This window comes from Trichosurus vulpecula, chromosome 9 (genome assembly GCF_011100635.1).
Source record: "Trichosurus vulpecula isolate mTriVul1 chromosome 9, mTriVul1.pri, whole genome shotgun sequence".
Lineage (NCBI taxonomy): Eukaryota > Metazoa > Chordata > Mammalia > Diprotodontia > Phalangeridae > Trichosurus > Trichosurus vulpecula.
Window position 1 is genome coordinate 75,850,282 of NC_050581.1, and position 22,986 is coordinate 75,873,267.

The 22,986-nt window shown below is 40.3% G+C and overlaps 1 protein-coding gene across 2 annotated transcripts in view; it reads left to right on the forward strand.

Moving 5' to 3' along the window:
* The first annotated feature begins 5,651 nt into the window (after positions 1-5,651).
* CRAMP1 (cramped chromatin regulator homolog 1) overlaps positions 5,652-22,986 on the forward strand; it is a 119,881-nt gene continuing 102,546 nt past the window's right edge. The window contains exons 1-2 of one of the 2 annotated variants that reach the window (XM_036738512.1): positions 5,652-5,822; positions 8,447-8,796. In XM_036738512.1, the coding sequence (XP_036594407.1) occupies positions 8,448-8,796 (349 nt within the window). In that variant the 5' untranslated portion in view covers positions 5,652-5,822; position 8,447. Of the gene's footprint in view, positions 5,823-7,951; positions 8,015-8,446; positions 8,797-22,986 lie in introns of those variants that run through there. The other variant, XM_036738511.1, reaches the window with a different exon arrangement.

A 22,986-nucleotide genomic window follows, 5' to 3' on the forward strand; every position in this document is an offset into this window, starting at 1 on the left:
CAGAAGGACAGAAGCAGAAAGAAGATGGAGCAGAATCTATTATACTTCAGCTGAAGTTTAAAAAAAAAGGCAGAAGTAGCAATTATGATTTCAGACAAAGCAAAAGCAAAAATAGACCTAATTAAAAGAATTAGGGAAACTACAGTTTGCTAAAAGGTACCATAAACAATGAAGTAATATTAAAATTTTTACCCCAAATTTCTCTGATACAGGCCTCATTTCTCAAACATATAGGGAACTAAGTCAAATTTATAAGAATACCAGTTATACTCCATTGATAAATGGTCAAAGGATATGAATAGGCAGTTTTCAGAAGAAATCAAAACTGTCTATAGTTATATGAAAAAAAGTTCTAAATCATTATTGATTAGTGAAAATGCAATTTGAAAAATTCTGAGGTGCCACCTCACATCCATCAGTTGACTAACATGACAGAAAAGGAAAATGACAAGTGCTGGAGTGGATGTGAAAAAATAGGGCCACTTATGCACTGTTGGTGGAATTGTGAACTGGTCCAACTATTTTGAAGAACAATTTGGAAATATGCCCAAAAGGCTATAAAACTGTGCATACTCTTTGGCCCAGCAATACCACTACAAGGTATATATCTCCAAGAGATCAAAGAAAAAGGAAAAGGACCAATATGCACAAAAATATTTATAGCAGCTTTTTGTGGTAGCAAAAAATTGGAAATTGAGGGGATACCCATCCTGAACAAATTGTGGTATATGATTGTGATGGAATACTATTGTGATATAAGAAATGATAAGCAGAACAGTTTCAGAAAAACCTGGGAAAACCTATATGAATTGATATATAGTGAAGTGAGCAGAACCAGGATATTACCATACACAAGAATAGCAATATTATAAGGATGATCAACTATGAAAGATTTAGTTACTCTGATCAATACAATGATGTAAGACAATTCTGAAGGACCCATAATGAAAAATGCTATCTGTCTCCAGAGAGAGAATTAATAAAGTCTGAATGCAAATTGAAGTACAATTTTTTCACTTTATTTTTTGCAACATGGTTAATATGGAAATGTTTTACATGATTTCACATGTATGATGTTATATTGCTTACATTCTCAATGGGTAGGGAAGGGGGTGGTGGGAGGGAGAGGATTTGGAATTCAAAATTTTAAAAAAAAATGTTATCAACAAATAATAAACATTTTAAAATGTAAAGGAAAAAATTATAAAATTTTCCCCCAGTTTACTTCTTTCCTTCTAATTTTGGCTACATTAATTTTGTTTATGCAAAATCTTTTTAATTTCATGTAATCAAAATTATCCTTTTAATCTCCTATGATCCTCTCTATGTCTCATTTGATTATGAACTCTCCCCATCCGTAGATCTAACAGACATTTTTTTTCTTTGCTTCCCTAATTTGTTTATGATATCATCGTTTATGTTCAAATCAGGTACCCATTTTGAGCTTATCTTATGGTGTGAATGTTGGGCTGTAACTAGTTTTAGCGAAACTGCTTTCCAGTTTTTCTCAGAAGTTGTTGTCAAATAGCAAGTTCTTGCCCCAATATCTTGGATATTTGGATTTATCCAACACTAGTTATTCTGCTTATTTGCTTCTATATAGTGTGTACCTAACATATTCCATTGATCACTTTATTTCTTATCTGGTACTTAATTGTTTTGATGATTATCAATGTGTAATATAGTTTGAAATCTGGTACTGCTAGGCCTCCTTCTTTCTCATTTTTAAAATTGGTTCCCTTGATATTCTTGATCTTTTGTTCTTTCCATATGAATTTTGTTAATATTTTTTCAAGGTCTATAAAGTAATTCTTTGGTAGTGTGATTGGTATGGTACTGAATAAGTAAATTAATTTAGATAGTTATTTTTATTATTTTGCCTTGACTTACACATGAGTGATAAATATTTCTCCATTTGTTTGGCTCTGTCTCTCTTTGCATGAAGAGTGTTTTGCAATAGTTCATATAGTTGCTGTGTATGTCTTGGCAGGTAGACTATGAAATATTTTGTATTTAAAAACTGTCTGGGGGATGGGTTGGGAAGGAGCAAAATATAGTTAGTCTTTCACAACATGAGTATTGTGGAAGGGTTATACATAATGATACACATGTGGCCTATGTTGAATTGCTTGACTTCTTAGGGAGGGTGGGTGGGAAGGGAAGAGGGGAGAGAATTTGGAACTCAAAGTTTTAAAAACAGATGTTCAAAAACAAAACAAAAAAAAAGTTTTTGCATGCAACTAGAAAATAAGATACACAGGCAATGGAGCGTAGAAATTTATCTTGCCCTACAAGAAAGGAAGGGAAAAGGGGATGGGAGGGGAGTGGGGTGACAGAAGGGAGGGCTGACTGGGGAAAAGGGCAACCAGAATATATGCCATCTTGGAGTGGGGGGGAGGGTAGAAATGGGGAGAAAATTTGTAATTCAAACTCTTGTGAAAATCAATGCTGAAAATTAAATATATTAAATAAATAAATTTAAAAAAATATAAAAAAGACTGTCTGTAGTTATTTTAAATAGAATTTCTCTTTCTGTCTCTTCCTGCTTGGTTTTGTTGATAATATACAGAGATACTGATTATTTGTCTGGGTTTATTTTACATTCTGCAACTTTGCTAAAGTTATTGTTTTGACTAGTTTTTAATTTATTCCATAGGGTGCTGTATGTATACCATCATGTCATCTCCAAAAAGTAATAGTTTTGTTTCTCCATTGCTTTGTTTATTCCTTCACTTTCTTTTTCTTGTCTTGCTGTTACAGTTAGTATTTCTAGTACAGTATTTGATAGTGTGACAATGGACATCCTTACTTTACCCCTGATCTTTTTGGAAAGGATTCTAGTTTATCTCCATTACAGATCAAAGAAATTTTCCTAAAGTACATGTATGACTCTTTCACTTCAGTGCTCAATAGACTCCAATGGCCCCTTTAGTCTCAACCCTCAAGAAGCTTATAGTTTAATTTCTAAAGACAAAACACTAAAGACAGCTGAAAGAGAAAGTACCTCAAAGTGGTGTGGGGAATGGTGGAGAAGTCAAATAAGTCTAAAATAAACACAGCTAGGGCAGTCAAAGGAGTTCAAAATTAATGAAATCAGGTGGCAAATGAGATATCTGTCCTGTGCCCTCTCCTTAAATGGAGGTTGACAAATTCATGGTTCTACCCTCCAATCAGAGAAGCAGAAAGTACTGATGAGGTGTACAAAGGTTGATTGGATCTTTCAGGATAATGAGACTTCCCATTTATGAAGTACCTGAGTGCGTGGTGGAGAAATCAAGATCAAAATGAATGCAGCAGTATGGCCCACATTACACATTCAAAACTCCCTTTTCCGTATACTGTCTGCCCAAACTAGGCTTCTTATTGTTGCTCACACATAACATTCCTTCTTTAGTCTCTATGGCAGGGGTGGGGAACTAACTAGGTCCTAGGTGTGGCCTTTTCTCTGAATCCAAGTTTTACAGAACAAATCCTTTTATTAATGGGATTTATTCTGTGAAGTTTGGATTCAGTCAAAGGGCTACATTTGAGGGCCTAGAGGGCCACATGTGGCCTCCAGGCCAAAGGTTCCCCACCCCTGCTCTATAGCTTTCTATTAGGTGCCTCCCTTCCTATAATGTACTCTTTCCTCACAAAACTCCCATATTCTCTAGCTTCCTCCAAGTCTCTGATTCAGTGCTGTTTTCTAAACAAAGCTCTTCCTGATGCTTCCACACGTTAATGTCTCTTACCCCAAAGCAACATAGCTATTTTGTATTTACCTGTATATGTACATGTCTCCCCTTGATAGATGATGGTGAGGACTCTTTCATTCATTTTTGCATCCCCTATCACCTAGTCATCACTTAATAAATACTCGTTGATAGATAGATTGATTGACTAAAACATTATTCTACAGGGTATCCCTAAAGTCTGGACACATAGGAAATCTCATTAATATCTCATTAACCGTTTCACTGAAGACTCTGTGTTGTTCAGCGACTTCTTTTTCTGGAATATGCTAAAGGAGAAGGCGTACTCAATGAAAATCACAGATGCAACACACTTGATTGAATGCATAAAGAGTGAATATGCTAAAATCGACGGAAATGTGTTACTGCATTGGGTTCACGTGAATCTTGCAAAGCATTATCAACCTTTGCGTCACAAATGATGGAAATCATATTGAAGATGTTATTTGTTAATATTCCAATTAAATAAAATGTTGTTGAAAATTTCATTCATTTCATTTCTTGAAAATATGCATTTTTGCCTATGTGTCCAGACTTTAGGAACACTCTGTATGTGCAGAATATTATGCCTAGGGAGATAGAAAGATTAAGTGAAACTGGCCCTGTCCATGAGAGGCAATGTGACACAATGGAAAAAGCCCTGGGTCTGGAGTCAAAGCATTTTGGTAGGAATCCTGGCTTTGCCACTTACGGTCAAGGACCAAGGACTACGTCACTTAACCTTTCTGGGCTTCCATTCTAAAATAAGAGGGTGGACTAGCTGACTGGGTTTCTTCTTCAACGCTAGTTCTTAGGGAAGAAATTCATTACTTTTCAGAAGGGAAGGAAAAAACTCTATTTGTTGGAATGAATGTGATGGTAATGGTTAAACTAAGATTAGACAATAATTTGAAGATGAGAACACTATCACTTTATTAACACAATTGTCTTTATCACTATAAGCATTAAACATTTTTTAAAAATTGTATTATTCATCAGGTGTCATTGAGCAAGACCACATATAACCTTCTAAATTGGTGTGTGCGGTTTAGGACAGAACAATTTGATACGACGCTGTATAAACAAGCATCGCTTTCCACAAATTAAAATCTTGTATCTCCATCGTTTCTATTTCCTTATCAAAGGCCAGGCGAAGAACTGCTTTTCTTACTAAGGCACTCTGTTGTAATCCGTTTTTCCCACGCATTAGTCAACACTGTCCCGACCAATCATGCCTCTCTTTGTTGACTCCCTATTGGCTGTCACTGCACCAATCCGAATTGACCCCGCCTGTTACAGTAGGGGCAAAAGGCACCACAACATTACTTCATCCTTGGACCCACCCATCTTCCTGCCCGGGTGCGTTCTAGGCCGGCGCGCGCGCCAGCCCCTAGCCAATGACATTTTAGCTTGTCGGGCGCTTGGTTGGAAGAGGAGGAAAGCTGGCGGCGTGCTCGTCCACGAGCGCCTTCCCCCGGCCCTGTGCGCGCGCCCCTTGCTCCGCGCGCGGTCGTGTTGCGGCGCCTTCTGCTTCTGCCGCTGCTGGAGCCGGAACTGCTGAGCGCCCGGTGAAGTGCTGCGGCCGCGAGAGAGGCTGTCTGGAGTCGGGGAGCGGCCGGGGACCGGCAGACTGCTGCACGGGCCGGGGGTTCCGACAGTCGCCAGCCCTACCCGCGGAGAGGCGGGGGGCCGCCCTCGGACCCGCGCGCGGGGTCGCGCCGCGCCTCGCGGCGGGGCCCGGGGCTCCGAACAGACCTTCCCCTGCCCAGCCCTCGGCCCGCAGCGTCTCTTTCTCCCCAACCCGAGGACACTCCCCCCCGGCCCCTTCCCCCAGCGCGGGCGGCTGGCCGGCGGCCGCCCTGTGCCGCCTCGGGGGTGGGGGGGATCGAGCGGCAGCAGAGGCGGCCGGGCTCGGGCCGGCAGAGCCTGAGGCCCGGCCCTGGGCAACCGGGGCCACCGCCTGCGAGAGAGGGCTCCGGGGGCCCGGGCCGGGGAAAGGGCGTGGTAAGCCTGGAGCAGACCCCCGGAACAGCGGGAAGGACGCCGCTGGACTGCGAGCAGCCGGCCGGAGAGCCCGCAGTGCCAGGCTGCGTCTGGGCTTTGATGCCTAAGGTAAAGGACCGGGGTACCCCTGGGGCGCCGGATCGATTGCTTTAATGTGGAGGGGGTCGGGAAGGATGGGCGCTCGGCGAGTGGTGGGGCCCTTTCCGTGGTCTGTGCTGGGGTGGGAGGACAGTCCTCAGTCTGGGGTCAGCAGCAAGACGAGCAGCGCTAGCGATTGGGGGCACCCACTTGCTCCTCCTTAGTTCAGACCTGTCATTCTGTCGTGGCGATGGAGGATTTTCCTGTAGGGATAGAGCAAAGCCAGAAGGACTAATCGGAAGAAAAGTAATCTAATGTTGGCAAGAGGGCGGATTGGAGGAACGTAGAGGTGAGGAGCAAGGTACCCTGTTTCAGGAAGCATCTTCCAAGTGGTATGGAAGGGCGATCAACCTGGGCGCCTGTGCCATGCATAGGGGTGAATCAGTTCGTGTTGCAGTGGTCTGAGGGATACCCTTTCCTGAGAATGCCGGATTTATTACGCATGGGTAGTTAGTTGTCTTGTCAGTGGTACTGTAAAAGGTAGAAAAGTAGGCTAGTGCGCCCAGCCCCCCACGACAAGTGTTCCACTACTGTTTTCTTCTGTTAAAAAGGGAATTGCACCTGTGTGCACCAGCAGGTAGTAATGTTGGGGTTACCGTCTCTTTAGAATGATTCAACTGTGAGCTTTAAAAATTTTAGAAGATACAGACTGTACTGTATCTTCTGTAGGCATTTTTCAGTTCTGAAAAATTAGGTGTTCTTGGTTCTGCCTAGTATCCGCATTTTAGAGTCTGGTAAATTTTGTTTACCCGAGTTATTATTTGAAAGGTAATTGTTTTAAGACTATTTTGCTAAGCTAAATGTATGGTGCTCACTTGAGGTAAAGCCAAGGGCAACCAAAGTTTTTGCCTCTCTCCTACAGATTTTAGACCAAGCAAAGCTCCTCTTCATAAGTTCTAAATTTTATGAAAAGAATATTGAATGGGAAATTGTAATATTGCCTTCTGCCTTTGATCAGTTCTTGTAAAATATGTTTCAGGTGCTACTTTTATATCTGTATTTTTCTGTAAAGTTTTTAGTAGTATTTTATTTTTGATGCTTCATGTCACTTTTAACTTATACCAGTTCTATGAATTAGTGATTTACATTACAGATTAGAAATGTGAAAACTCAGATTTTCTATCTATTTGTGTTTTACACAGTATATAATGTTGGCCCTGTGCTGATGCTATGCCAATTTTAAAGTTTTCTTGTTACTAAAAAAAAAAACCTATTTAATACATTCTATATGTCATGTAGTGTATCTGATAGCATTAGTTAATTCGATTTTAAATAATATGTTGTTCTTTTGTCTCCAGTGGTTGTGTTCTTGGGCATGGTTCCTGAAGACTTTGAGGAACTTATACTATTTAGTTTTGTTTCATAACACATAGATTAATATTTTTACCCACATAAGTTGTTTTTGAGGGAAACTGATTTTTGAGCAAAGCCATTTTTTGATGAGCAAATTTAACTTAGGGAATTTTTATATGCAGTGGATAAGAAATTATGGCAATGATGATGAAAAAGATTTTTATAGGAAGAATTCCTACAAGCTTACTTGGAAATTACTATCAAACTCATCCTAACGCAGCTAAGTGTTTGGTGCAACAGGCTCTTTTGTTGAAAAAAAGAGAGAGAAAAAGAAAAACAAACCCTCAAACACCTTTTTTTTTTTGCCTTATTCTGAAATTATCTGAAGATCTGTTCTTTGAAGTAACTTCTTTTCTGATTCCAGAAGACAAAAACTTACAGGGATTTGGGGGTTTAAATTGCTGTTTATTTTATTTTTTTAAATGCAAAAAGGTGACAGCAGCTTTCAGCCTTGGTGTTCTCTTTGCAAAGTGGCCAGCTTGAGGTTGGCTCCTCCTGCACTTGATCTTGGGCCCTCTGCCCCTTTCCTGGGGTGAACTTGTAGCTAGTGGCAGGAATAGGTGTGCAAAATGTTGTAGTCCTTTCCCCTTTTGGAGGGGGGGGGCGTGGGGGGAGGGGGAAGGAGTTGGGAATCTTTGAAGCCTTGGCCAGCCCCAGCCCGAGTCAGAGCAGGAGAGCTCCACACGCACAGAGAAGCTGCTGCTGCATCTAGGACGATGAACCATTTCCCCCCTGGGTAGGTCGGATCACCTCGGCTCCATGGTGAGGAGAAAGAAGACAGCCCCCGGCCCCGAGGACCCGCAGCATGGGTAGGACGGAGAGGGGGCCCCGCAGCGGCTTCGGGGGCCCCGCAGCTCCCCGGGGTCTGCGCCGTCTGGGGCTGCTGCTGCTCTGGTTTTCTCTCTCTTCGCGAGCGCTTCAGACGCCTGACTTTGGCCGGGCCGTTTCCTTGGCAAATCCGCCGTCCAGCCCCCTTGGAAGGGTCCGGAGCCCTCCGGGTCGGTTCTGGTGGGGGGTGGGTGGGCTGGGGATCCGTCCCCGGCCCCCTGGCAGACCGGGCCCGGGCTGTTGGGCCGGGACAGGCAAAGGAGCCGAGAGGGGATTTGTAACAAACAACGGCGGCCATGTTGAGAGGGAATTTCTGCAGCTAAACTTCTCCCCTCTCTGGGCCAGGGATTTTTTCTCCTTTGCGGGTCTCATGAGGTTTTTCTTTTTTTCTTCCCTCTTCCCCCTTCCCCTAGGATGACAGTGAAGTTGGGAGACGGCAGCAGCGGGGAGGAAGGGCTCAAAAAGCTGGGCAAGAGATCAGCAGATGAGGACTCCCTGGAAGGAGAAGGGGCTGGAGGAGGAGAAGCAGCTAAAGAGACCAGCCACAGCACAAAGAAAGAGGAGAAGATTATCAATAATAATAACAATAATAACCCTTCCTCCTCCAGCCTGCAGCAAGCCCCGTCCCCCCTTCAGGCCTCTTCCCAGGACCAGCATCATTTCTTAAGGTCCAGTGTGAGACCTCAGAGCAAGAGGTTCAGGAAAGATTCAGCCTGTGCAGTTGGCGGCAGCAGCAACAGCAGCACCAGTGCCAAGGGGAAAGGTATGATCAGCCCTCCCTAAAAAGCCACCAAAACCACATTCACATACGCCAAGACCCTTCCCCAGATTTTCAGGGTCTGCCACTTTGTTCATTTCACTGGGGGGTCCTAGTGGCTGTGGCCTTCTTCTCTTTCCCCTCCCCCAACCTCTACACCTCCATACTAGTTAAATTGCTATAATGGCCCACTCTCCAGTTTACATTTGCAAAATGGGCACTTTGGAAGCTCACTTAGTGTGGGAAAGACACCTCTTTTTTGAAATAACCTATAGTCTTAAATTTAATATATTTTGAGCTTCAGTAAATTTCTTTTATTTTGGCTAGTAAATTGGATTTCAGTAATGTCTTTTTCAAGTGATTGTTAGTAAGTCTGTTTTAGACTGTGATAGACTATTTTAGGTTTGAGCAGTATCCTGAAAATTAAAAAAGGAAAATGTTCAATGTTTCCCCTCTCTAGAAAGATAGTAATTTCTAACAAAGGAACTGGTTTGGTTTGAAGAAAAGAATTACGAATGGCCGCGTTTGCACTGGTTCATAATTTGTATAGTAGGTTTTACCATAAGTCTGTCATTAGTGCAAAACTATTAGAGACATTGAAAGTGTTGTTTCTCTTATATTTTTCAGTTGTTTTACTTTAGTGTCTAGGATAAGATCTTACTTCCTTAAAAATGGTGACTAGTGAAGAGGATATTCTAGTGACCTAATGCTATTGTATAGAAACAATAGTTAAGAATTAACACCTGTCATTTTATTTTGATGTTTTTAATAGACATTAGTGGTTAACTAAGTATGCCTCTCCTCTATTTAATTTTCCCCCCTAAAGTGGGTAAAGAGTGCCAGATTTTATCCTTTGCTTGTGTATATATCACATTTTTGTCAACTTTTTTATATTGATAATATGTCTCAAGGCCGTGCTATTGCTTAACTATGTAAAGGAATTAATAATTATCTCTTGTTTTCGTTCAGAAGCTCACATTCTGCAAATTTAGAAATAATTCAGGAAATACCTCATCCATCATTTTAGAATTGTGTGTGAATGGGTCCTTTTCGTTGAGTTGTGTGAATGATGGTTATAGTTATTTAATAAGTAATCCCACTAGTTTTAATGATAGATTTGAGGAGGTGATGAGCAAATCAGTTTTGCTTAGAATTTAATAGTCCTCCAAAATCCTCAGCTTAAAATAGGTTAGTGGATTCTAGAATCATTGGTGCTATGAATATTTGTTAAAGATTTTTGAGGTGGAATAAAAGTACAAGAGTAAAGTGACTTTAAGAATGTGTTCAAATGTTAAAATTGCCTGGGGCAAGTGTTTTCTTTGAGGTGCAGGGTTTTGTGCTGATTTGGGGGAAAAAAATCCAACCTGTTTATCAATCCCATTTGTTTAATTAAAATTAATTTTTTCTTGTGTCAGTGTGAACTATATTGTATACAAGTGCCATGAATGACTTTTTGTCGCATAAGTTAATGAAAAGGAACTTGACAATAAATCCCTCATCCTTACTTTTGTACTAGATATTAGAGAGTGCCTGCAGATTTGGCTTTGCTTTTTAGAATTGAGTAACTTCAGCTAGGGATGCTGAGAATGGGAGGATGGCATAGTGGAGCGATGGATTTGGAGTCAGAAGACCTGGGTTCACTTATGAACTGTCATTTAACTTATCAGAGCCTCTGATTTCCTTATTTGTAAAATGGAGCTAATATGATTGTTGTAGGAACAGTGCATTGCAAACTTTCAAGTCCTATAGAAGAAATATGAGTTATTAAGCTTCTTTTCTGAGGCAGTAATCATTAGCTTGCCATTACATTATTTCTTTGTTAGTGAAATATGAATTTGGGAAGGACTTATACTCCAGAGAAAAATGTGCCTGCTGTTCTTTCACTGACAGGTTTTTCTCTTTTTCTTTCCTTTTTTTCTTTTAAGTGTATAGTGTAGCAAAAAAGTGGTGGTGGCTTTTAGGAGAAAGATTGAGGAAGTGTGTGTGTTTTTCTTATTCAGTAGCTTGCCTACCAGCACCTGGTGTTTTAATTCCTAATTTGACCTCTAATTTGCAGCAGTATGATGATCATTGTCAGCCTCAATCCTTCAGATATGCTTTTAATGTTCCCAAGACATTTTTTTACTCTGTATGGAATATGAAAACCATTATAGCAACATTGTTAGCCTCAAACAAGAAAAAGTTACGCCATTGACAGTTTTCTCAACTTATTATATTTCTCTAACCTTTTAAAATAATTCTTAACTTAAGGGAACATTCCCTTTACAGTCTGTAGAAACTTTGACTTGGGACTGGAGAGTGTAAATATCAGTAAACAGATGAACAACCAGGTCATTAAATCTTAACAGTTTGAAAAAATTAATTCATATAATTGTTTTTTGCCGTTTTAGATATTAAAGCGAAAGCAGTTCTTTGTTATAGAATGATATTGATTGATGTGGGTGAAGAAACTTAGTGAAGAGGCAGGAATGTCTCCTTGAATTAACCCTGTGTTGTCCTTCACAAGAAAACACGTTGTTGACTTTATGATGAAAAAAAAATTCTACTAAAAGCTTTGGATTGATAAAACTCTTATGGCTGAAGGAATATGTTGACAGTTGTCTTAAAGACATATCTTAAGACTAAAACCAGAATTGATTCCCTCCCTATAGTTATATATATTTTTATTTTATGCACTTTCACAATCGTCATTTTGGGAAGCAGTGTGATATGGTAGAAAACATTGAGGACCGGGAGTCAGATGAGTTATCTTGCATCTGCCACTAACTTACCAGGTTATTGGGAACAAATTGCCTTATCGTGCTCTTTCTGTATTTTCTCATAAAACGAAGAGTTTCGTTTAGATCAGAGTTTTTAACGTGTGGTCATGAACTTTGAAAAAATTTTATAACTATAATTGTTTTCATCTAATTGTTCTTTGACATAATTGTTTTCAGAACATCATTTTGAGAAGAAATTTAGCATCCCCAGACTTTACAATGGACCACAGGTCCAAGACAAAAAGAAATGATTAAGGACCTGTGTTCTAGATGATCTCTGTGATCCATTTCAACTCAAAATCTGTAATCACTTGTGTTCTTTTGAACTTAAAAAGTAGATCTTATCCTGAGGTCAGCTTGGGAGTGTGTTGCATGTGTGGTGTAGTAAAGAAAACATTCCTTTGAATGGGCCTTCAGAGACTGGGTTTTATTTTCAGTGTGATCTTGGGCAAATCAGTTTATCTCAGTTTCTTCATCTGTGAAATGAAGATAGATAATTCTGTTACTCTTTGCCACAGTATTGTTGTGAAGCACAAGTGAGATATAGGGGAAAGTGTTCTGTGAACTTTAAAACCCTATGTGAATGTAGGCTGTTATTATTAGGAGAATAATAGGCTTATTCTCCACCAAAGTCCTACTTTAGTACATCATTCTGCTGTGGAAGTGACCACGGGTTTTTGAAGGTACAAGCTCTGGCTAGTCCCGTCAAGCTGGAAAGGTTTTGAGTGAACTTCATGATGGACTATATATCTGCTGTCTGAAGAATACGCTTAGCTATTTTAAGAGAGGTTCATCACCATGTTGGCTTCATGATGACACAGTTTTTCAGCCGTAGTAACTTTTCATCTAAGTTTAGGAGTCTGAAAACCTGCCCTAGATCTTCTGGGAACTAGCAGGGTTATTAGGGGCAGAGTGATTGACTCCACTACACCTCATCTATCTACTAAGTTGTAGAGTCAATAACACACATTGTCATAGATCCTTGAAGTATAGTATTCTTGTAGGATTTAGAGATTGAAAGGACCTTAAAGATCATTTAGCCTGACCCTAATATGTATGGTTAACACTTTTCTGATTGTTGGATCACCTGGTAGAACATGGGAAAAAGGCATTTGTTGTGGAGCTGTTGGTCATTCTGAACATCCTTAGACCTTCCCAGATAACCAGCTGATAAGACTTGTCACTGAAGCAAGAGGACAGTAAGACGACAGCTCAGTTCCGAATGGTGACAAGTTGATTGTAAGCTTAAGTTATATTCGGGTCGTACCTCTTTTTCCTCAGATAAGAGGGATACATAGCCAAGCTCAGGTGAGGATGTGGCATGGTTACCGTCGGAGACTCCTTAGTAGACAGAAGTCAACGTGTGCCAGGAGTTGTGCCAAGTTCTGGGGATGCAAAGAAAGGCAAAAGCAGTCTCTGCCTTCAAGTAGCTCACATTCTAATGGGGGAGAAAATCATGAAAATAACTAGGAACATACAACATATATGCAGAGTAGATGGACGACATTTTCAGAGGGAATGCATTATCACTTGTGGGGACCAGAAAAGGCCTCCTGTAGAAGTTTGGATTTGAGCTGAGTCGTGAAGGAAGCCAGGGAAACTTAAGAAAAGGAGGTGAGAGAGAGCATTGCAGGCATCAGGAGACGTTCAGGGCAAAGGCATGGAGATGGTGTGTCATATGTGAGGACTAGCTGGGAGACCAGTGTGGCCACATGAATCAAAGGCTTCATGTGGAGGAGTCAAGTGTTAAGGTGACTGGACAGCTAGGAAGGAACCAGGTTGAGAAGAGCTTTAAATGCCCCCCCACCCCCCAAAAAAGGACTTTATATTTGATCCTGCAGATAATAGGGTATCACTGGAGTTTATTTGCATAGGAGGCTAACAGGGTCAGCTCTGTACTTGAGGAAAATCACACTGGCAGCTGAGTAGAAGTTAAATGAAATGGGGAGAGGCATGAAGCAGGGAGACCAATTAGAAAGCACTTCTTGCCTGGATAGTTAACAAGAAGACCCTGAACTAGGATGTGAGCAGAGAGAAGGGGGCATATGAGACATGTTGTGAAGGTAGAAAGGAAAGGACTTGGCAGTGGTTGGATGTAGGGTGAATGAGAGTTGAGGAGAGCAAGGAGGTTGTTCGTCTGGATAACTGGAAATACAGCAATGATGTCAACATGTAGGAGAGTTGAAGAGGGGAGATTTTGGAAGGGGCTGGATGATGAGTTCTGTTTTGGACATTGTGAGATTTCGATGCCTGTGGGACGTTGAGTTTAAGGTACCCAAAAGGCAGTTGGAGATTGTGCTTATATTTCGAGAGAAAGGAAATTAAGGATGAGTGTGTATCATCTGCATAGAGATGGGAACTCATGAAATCAGTAAGTGAGATTAAAGAGAGGGGACTCAGAAGAGGACCCAGGCCAGAGCCTTGGGGTCATCCATGGTGGCCATGATGAAGATCCAGCAAAGAAGTCTGAGGAAGGTTAGACAGGTGGAGAAGAAGCATGAGAGAGCGATGTTAGGGCATGTATTTAAGGGAGAAGGGACCAGTCCATCCATAGTTTCAGAGGCTGTGGAGTGGCCAAGAGGAATGAGGCTTGAGAAGAGCCCAGTAGGTTTGTAGTTTAGAGTTCTCTGATAACTTTGGAGAGGATGGTTTCAGCTGGATCATGAGATTGGGTGTTGTCATTGCTTTTCTGTTCCACTGTCACTGAAGCTACTGCTACTCTGGACCCTCCTGTCTAAAGTGCTTCAGAGGCAGAGCAGAGATTGAATATAGACATGGAAAGAGCTCTGGAATGTTCGAAGTCCCCAGAACTCAGGAGGGAGGGAATAGCTGGGAACCACACTAACACAAATGCATGGATCACTCCTCACTGTTTTTTCAGAGGGAGAGGGGTGGAAACAAAATATGTTTTAACACCTGGAGAATGGCTGAACAAATTGGCATGTGACTAGTGTAATTTTATTGTGCTATGAGGGATCGTGCATGTATAACTTTCAGACATGAGGGTGAGCAAAAAAGTATTAAGCACTTTTACTACATTCTAGGTACTGTGAACACTAATAGAGTGAAACAGTCTCTGCCCTCAAGGAACTCACCCTCTAATTTGGGGTAAAGGGGTGGATGGAAAGGCCCAGAAGCCATAAATTTGGAGTGAGAGGTCAATGGTAGGGTTCAGGGGTCCTTAGGTTAAATTAGGTCAATTGACAGTGCAAGAGGTGTGCAGAGCATAGAAGAAGAAGAAGAAGAAGAAGCTGATAGATGGTATGGTCAGGAGGGACATTAGGATGCAGGGCAGAGGAGATGGTAAGGCCTGGAGGTCTCCCATCTCACTGAAAAGAATGAATTTGGTGAGTCCCATTTCATTTAAGCAGTCAGGCAGCCTGAATGGGTTTTGGGTGGCCTGGGTCAGGGAAGGAGGTAGTGGAGGAAGACAAGGGTGAGGAAAAAAAATGACTGTGATGATTACAACAATGTTAATAAAAGCAACTCAGAACAAATAAAACGGGCAATGTTGGTACCAAACTATCAGAGTTAAAGCGTAAAGCTTTCCTTTTTGTTAACAGTTGGTAATTATTAAAACGGAAAGTGCTTAACTATTCTCTGGGAATGACATTACTGAAGGTTGTTTGGGTATTTATTGAGAACTATCTCCTGTGTCAAAACAAAATGTATCAATAAAACTTTATAAAAAGTGCAGATGAAGTTTGTGTGTATCTTCCCCCCCACCCCGAAAAAGTAGGGGTGCGGTCTGGTATTGAAGTCTCTGTTTTGTCTCTGCAGACCTTTTCTTTTCAAGACGCCTAAATTACTCTACTCCTTTCTTCTCAGCAGAGAACCTCATCACAAACTTCCCTGTAAAAATTGACGCCATCTTTTGTGAGCTACCTCTCCTCAATTCCACACATCAGATCACCTCAGTATTCTGTTTTCTCCTCCTTTGTTCCATTTTAAGCAGAAGTATTCTTTCTTATCATTGCCAACCTATCTGCTTGTCTTCTTGGTTCCATCACCTCTCTTCTAAAGTTTTTTGAGCCTTCAATCATTGTCTCTCTTTTCCTAATTTTCAGTTTCTCTCTGTACTGTCTTATTCCCTGATGCTTATAGGCATGCCCAGGTTTCATCCATCGTTCAAAGAAAAAACAAACCCTCAAGCTGTTGTCCTCTTCTCTCTTTCATAGCCAGAGTCTTAGAAAAGTCTTCACTTCTAAACCTATAATCTGACTTTTATCCCTGTCATTTGACTGAAACTTCTTTGCAAAGTAACCAATGATCTCTTTAGTACTAGATCCAGTGGCTTTTTCTAAGTTTGACATTTGTTTACTGTTCTCTCCTACTTGTGTTTTCCCAACACTGCTTTGTTGAAGTTCTCTTCTCCTTGTCAGACTGTTCCTATGTTCTAGGTTCCCTAGCCATATACCCCTTTTATTCATGTGGGTACCACAGGGCTCTGTCCTGTGCCCTCTTCTCTCCTCACTCTCTTTTGGTGGTCTCATCAGGTCTCATGGATTTAACTATCATCTCTCTATGGACAACTCTCAAAGCTCCCTATCCAGCCTGAATTCTAGTAATGTATCTCAAATTCTCTGTCTCCAAAACAACTCACTATTTTTTCTTCAAAACTTTTTCTCCTAACTTCGTGAATTTTGTTGAGGCTGCCATTATCCTTCCAGTAACCTGGGTCTATAACCTTAGTCGTTCTTGACTACTCAGTCCCTTTACCTGCCCCCAGTACTCGGTCAGTTGCTAAGTCTTGTTAATTCCACTTCATCATCTCTTGTATTCATCCCCTTTTCTCTGTTTATGATACATTATACTTTTAAAAATATATTCTTTAAAAATTTTATTTATTTATTTTTAGTTTTCACCATTCACTTTCATAAGATTTTGACTTCCACATTTTCTCCCCATCTCTCTTCTCCCCCCACTCCAAAATGGTGTGTAATCTAATAGAGGCTCTACATATACTTCATATTACACACATTTTCCCATTAGTGTGACACATTATACTTTAGGCTTCCATTGCCTTTTGTCTGACTCCTACGGTAGTTCTGCAGTTGGTCTCCCTGAATGCTATCTTTCCTCTGCATAGAAATGTTAATTGAATCCATGTAGAGAGAGAATAGAAAAGGACCCAAGAGAGAACCTTGGGGGATACCCATGGTGAGGCCTAGCTGAAGATCCAGCAAAGAAGAACGGGAAGGAGTAGGCAGACAACATAAGGAAAATTAAAAGAGCCATGCCTTAAGAGGAATAGAATGTCAAGAAGATGGTGGTTGACAGGCTGCAGAAAATTCAAGAAGGATGAGGATTAAGGAAAAAAAAATTAGATTTGACAATTACAGAATCATCAGAGGAAAGGAAGTAGAACCACTTATTGTAGGCAGCCTTCTCAAGGAGTTTAACCAAAAAAAGGAAAAGAGATGTTGGACGATAACCAGCTGGGATGGATGGATCAAGTGAGGCTTTTTTGAAGATGTTTTGTGGACAGTAGGGAAGCAGCTAGTAGAGATTGAAGATAAATGAGACTGGGGGGGCAGGGGATCAGTGTGTTGGAGATGGGATGGAATGGGGTCATTTGTGCGTGCAGAAAGGTTTGCCTGGTAAGTGGCCACCTCTTCACCAGAGACATTGTGATGGAGGTAGTTGTAGAAGGCTGCATGATAAGTGAGAAGAATGTGATCTGAGAAGAGGGGGCAGGGAAGAAAAAGGCTTGGAGTCCCTAGCTTCCATTAAGTGCAGTCTTCTTCCAAAAACTTTTTCTTACTTCCTCAGTCAATTCTTGTCAGTTACTATCTTTTATTTACTAAACTGTGAGTATGTTCTAAATCTGAGTAGAATGTATATTCCTTGGTGGCAGGGATTGTGTGTTTTGTATTTGTATCCCCAGTGCCCAGCAAAGTGCCTGGAACATTTTAGGTGCTTAATGAATGTTTGTTAGTTGATTTCATTTTGTCTGAACAACCCGGGTGTAAATTTTTTTTTAAACTTAGACCAGGCCTGGGCAGAGATGGAGATAGAGGCAATTAAGTCTATGCCTGAGGGCATTTGAAAATTTCATAACTGTTCACAAATTTAGAATTTTTTGTATTGTATTTTTTTTTTTTGCAATTAAAGGATAGCATTATTGGAGGAAAACTTTGATAATCATTTAACAGCTCATCTATGGTAGTTTTTTTCAGATTTGTGTTTCTAAAGTGAATTATGGTTGTATTTGTGGCAGTTGTCTATCATAGTATATATTCTTGAATGAGTTTTCATAGTACCTTTGTTTTGTATGATATGAAAATAAAGTGGTAGTGATATTGTATGACAGAGTTAGTACATTTAAACATTAGCAGTATAGGTCATGTTATTTATAAGTGAATGTTTTGTGATCTTATTCATTTCTTACTATGTGCTCTGTTTTGGAGATATGAAAGAGTAGATGATGTGCTTTTCGACCCTGAGGAGTATATGTGTAATGGGATTGGGCACCAAGAAACACATGCAGCAGCATCGAATAATTAAGTGGCGGAGAAATGACCTTAATAAAAGAAATACATTGTGCTGGGGATATAATGAACCAAAGATTAAGTTTGTTCTGCCTTCAAGGAGCTTATGCTGTATAGGAATTCAGAGAAAGGAAAAGATTATTCAGTGCACTGGAATTGGTTTTGGAAGACCTTGTAGAGAGAAAAGTAGGAATTGTGTTGGACCTTCAAGAAATGGATCAGCTTGAGATTGTTAGAGAAATAAGCAGAATTCTGGACCAAAGCATGGGGACAAGGATGAAAGGATGTCTTTGTGCAGTGGCATAGAGACAAACTTCATAGCACTAGGGATGGTCCCAGGATGGCAGTTAATGAGAGAAACAGTGGGAAACATAAGACCATAGGTCATTTCATACAACATACATTGAATAAGCTCTTGCTATGTACAGAGAGAGCTGCGCTAGACTCTGGAAGTGACCCAAAGTTTATCTAACTTAGGGGTGCTCTCACCCTCTGTCCTTTCTGATAGAAAGATAAGGGACAAATCACTATTATGTAATTTTAAATTAAAGTTAAATTAAATATTAAAGCACTAAAGAGGCTTGATCCTGGCAGGAGATAAACAAAGGCTTCATGGAATAGATAGCATTTGAATTGGGCTCTGGTAGAAGAGCAAGCTAGGCTTGGGAACCAGAGTGAAGAAAGTCAGAAAGGCCAGAGAACTTGTACCTATAAAGGAGCTGGAACTTTTAGTGAACTCAAGTGCATTTTGATTCCACAGTGTGGCAGCAGTCAGTGGTCTGCATTAAGAGAGCCATGGTTTGTAATAATAATATTTTGGCCTTACTCTGCCCTCATCCAGAATAGTTATAAGCTGTGTACTCTACATCTAGTACATTCCATTGGAATTTAGGATAAGAAGGAAACCTGGATAGTGAGAGGATTTCTGAACATACAAACTTTGGTTGAAGGATCTGGGGATGTTAAAATTGGAGAAAAGACATAAGAGGCAGTATAGTTATTTAAGTATTTGAAGAACTGTCATGTAAAGGAGGATTAAGTTTGTTCTGATTGGCCTACTAGTGCAGAAGTAGGAGCTATTAGTGAATGTTACAGAAGCAGATTTAGGCTTGACATATAGTATTTTGAAAAACTTTCTTAAAGTAAAATTGTCTGAATGTGGAAAGAATCTCCAAGAAGAAGCTAGATTACCAGCTGTTTGTTGCTCATAGTATAGGAGAGATTCTAGATGGCCTTGGAGCTGGGACCTCCCAGTTTAAAGATTTTTGTGAGGTCAAGGCATTTTTGAGATTCTGCTCTTTCTAGTGGTGGTAGAACAGTGAATAATCTGTTTTAGTTGGAAGGGAGAGTCTAGGGAGAAGAATAATATAAAGCTGGAAAAATCAGAGTGGTATCAAATTGGGGATGGCCTTGAATGCCAGGAAAAGGAACTTTTACTTAATTCAATAAGCAATGATTGGAATGTTTTAAATGCAAGACTAATAAATTTGGATTTGTTCTGTTAAGTAGTTGAAGAATAAGGTGTTTTAGAAAGATTAATTGGGCAGCAAAATAAATTGGATGTCAGAGGGGGCCAGTTAAGAGGCATTTGGTTTTATCTGGGCATGAAGTGACAGCATTTATTTTAATAAGCTTTGACTTCTTTCAAATATTTCCCAATAAGATTGATAGTAATGGTGTTCTCACAACATTTTTAAATGTCTTAAAACAAACTTATCTACACCATCTGACACATCATATGTCTCACTAGAGATGAAAGAAACCCTATATTAAGCCATCTTAAGGCACCTTGCTACTTTTCTGAATTATCTCTTGTGAGCTGAGGTGACTCTGTTGGTACTTGGCTTGCCCTGGAGGGTCCCCTACCATTTTGTATTGAAGGCAACAGGCCACGAATAATGTTTTCCATTTCAAGGAATCTAAGTCAGGCCTGCAGAAGCACTTTTATTTCAGCCTCAACCAGGAATATCCTTCCTTAGTCATGGTTGGGAATACAGGGAAAAGGTATAAGACAGAGCTTTTCAAAATTGTTTTTAGTTTGATTGCAGTACTTGGCCTCAAATCTGTTCTTCAGTACTTTTCTTTGAGGATGAGCAACATTAAATTCAGTAGGCCTGAAGGGAAAAAAAACTCCATGTCACTTAAGTTTTATGTAAAATAAAAAACTTTAACCACTGTTTCTAAATTGAACCTTGACATCCAAGAGCATTTTTTTGGGAATATTTAATGCGTTATAAAAATAAAGATAACTGTAAAACTGCCTGTAGGTGTGTGTGGTGTAACAGAGTAGAAATAGTATAGAATCAGGAGAGACCCAAGGTTGAATTCTACTTCTCATATTAGCTTTGTGATTATCCATAGGCTGGGAATAAGAATACTTGAAGTTCCTTTTCAGGTTGTTATGGGGACATAATGAAATAAATTAAGATGTAGATGGCTTTACCAAGCATGACAATAAATGTCGGCTATTGTAATAACTCTTGCTCAGTTTTGAGTAGTTATATTCAGTTACTGGCCCTTCCCCATTCCTTGCCTCAGGCCTTGCAGTTTCATTGTCTTGAATGATGAGTGCCTTCACCTGGCCTACTCTTACAGGTGGGCTTTCAGCCATGCTTCACTTAGTCTTTATTCCGCTGACTTATTTACCCTTCCTCTCCTGCCTCCCTTTCCATATTAAGTGAATTCTGCCAATGTGCCTAGGAGTGTGCCAATATATTGCCTGTAGCTTCTCTTCCCAATCCTGAAACTTTCTGAATCAAAATAACTAACTTTTGCTACCAGATTCTTCTCTTTTGTGTTATCTCCCTGTATTAGGACTGTCTTTGCTTTTGTATTTATTTCCAAGAATTTAGCATAGTATTTGCCACTAAGTGCTTAGTAATTCATTTATTCAGGCCTTTTTCCCGTGACAACATTACATCCTTTTCCTAGATCTGAGGTTCATAAACCTTTTTTGTGTCATCAGTCCAAATGGCAGTCTGGTGAAATCTGTGGATCCTTTATCAGAATGTTTTTAAATGCATAAAGTACATAGCATTACAAATTTATGTCATACAGTCTCAACTGGGCTTCTGTAAGGCTATGAAATCCTTTTGTACTTCTCTTATGAATTCAACTGTCCCACTCTCTAGTGGCTCTTCCAAACCTTTTCATCCCTCCTCAAAACTTTCCATGGTTCCCCATCCCCCTCAAGCTGAGAACTTTGCCTTATATTTTACTGAAAAAAATTGAAGTCATTCTCCTCTTCCTCATGTCATATCACTCAAATGCCTTCTGCCAGTATTTCCTCTTTCACTCTTGTCTCACACAAAGAAGTGACCCTACTCTTTGTCAAGGTAAACCCCTCTGCCTGCACAGGGGATTCTATTCTATCCTATCTCCTGTAATCTTCACTCTCTTGCTTATTCCAGTCTCTCCTTATCTATTGGCCCTTTTCCTACTGCTTACAAACCTGCCCATGTCTCCCCTGGCCTCAAAAAATCCTCACTGATGGATCCTTCCATCCCCATTAATATCATCCTATATCTCTTCTTCCCTTTGTGGCAAAACTCTTTGAGAAGGCCATCAAGATGTTTCCATTTCCTCCCGTTTCTCTTCTTAACCCCCTACGGTTCAGCTTCTGACTTCATCTTCCCACCAAAACTGCCCTCTCCAAAGTTATCAGTAATCTCCTAATTGCCAAACCCCATGGCCTTTTTGCAGTCTTCACTCTTCTTGACCTCTTTGCAGCCTTTGACATTATGATCACTCTCTTCTTTCTAGGTTTTTGGGACAGCACTCTCTCCTGCTTCTCTTCCCACCTCTCTGATTGCTCCTTCTTAGTCTCCTTTGTTGGGTCCTCTTCCAGATCTTGTCCACTTACCATGGCTGTCCCACAGGGCTCCTTGGTCCTCTTCTTCTTTCTATATTATTTCATGTGGTAATCTTATCTCCTGTAGATTTAATTATCATTTCTATGCTGATTATTCTTTTTTAGTAACTAGTATTTTATTTTTTCCAATTACATGTAAAGATAATTTTCAACATTCATTTTTATAAGATTTTGAGTTCAAAATTTTTCTCCCTCCTTTCCTTCCCTTCCTCCCTAAGATGGCAAGCAATCTGATATAGGTTATTCACGTGCAATCATGTTAAACATATTTCCATATTAGTCATGTTGTGAAAGAAGAAACAGAGCAAAAGGGAAAAACGACAAAAAACAAAAAAAAGTGAAAATAGTCTGCTTTGATCTGCATTCAGACTCCATAATTCTTTTTCTGAATGTGGATAGCGTTTTCTGTCATGAGTCTTTTGAAATTGTCTTGGATCATTTTTCTGCTGAGAAGTTCAGCTGAGTCAGTCATAGTTGATCATCACACAATGCTGTGGTTACTGTGTACAATGTTCTCCTGGTTCTGCTCACTTCACTCAGCATCAGTTCATCTAAGTCCTTCTAGGTTTTTTTGAAATCCATTTGCTCATCATTTCTTATAGCACAATAGTATTCCATTACATTTATATACCATCACTTGTTTAGTCATTCCCCAGTTGATAGGCATCCCCTCAATTTCCAATGCTTTGCCACCATGAAAAATATACTGATGATTCATAACATGTCTGAAACTAAACTCATCTCATCCCCCAAATCATCCCCCTTTCCAAACTTCTCTTTACTTTTGAGGGTACCACCATTCCCAGGATCATAAGCTAGGTGTCATCAACAACTCCTCATTATCTCTTACCCTCCCGTATCCAATCAGTTGCTAAAGCCTGTTGATTTGACCTTTGAAACATCTATAAAATTCTCTCTCTTCTCTCCCCTGATACTGCCAACACCTAGTGTAGGCCCTCATCACCTCATGCCTGAACTGTTGCAGTAACCTGCTGGTTGGTCTTTCTGCCTCTGGTCTCTCTCCACTCCAATCCATCTTCCATTCAGCCTCTAAAGTGATTTCCTAAAGTGCATG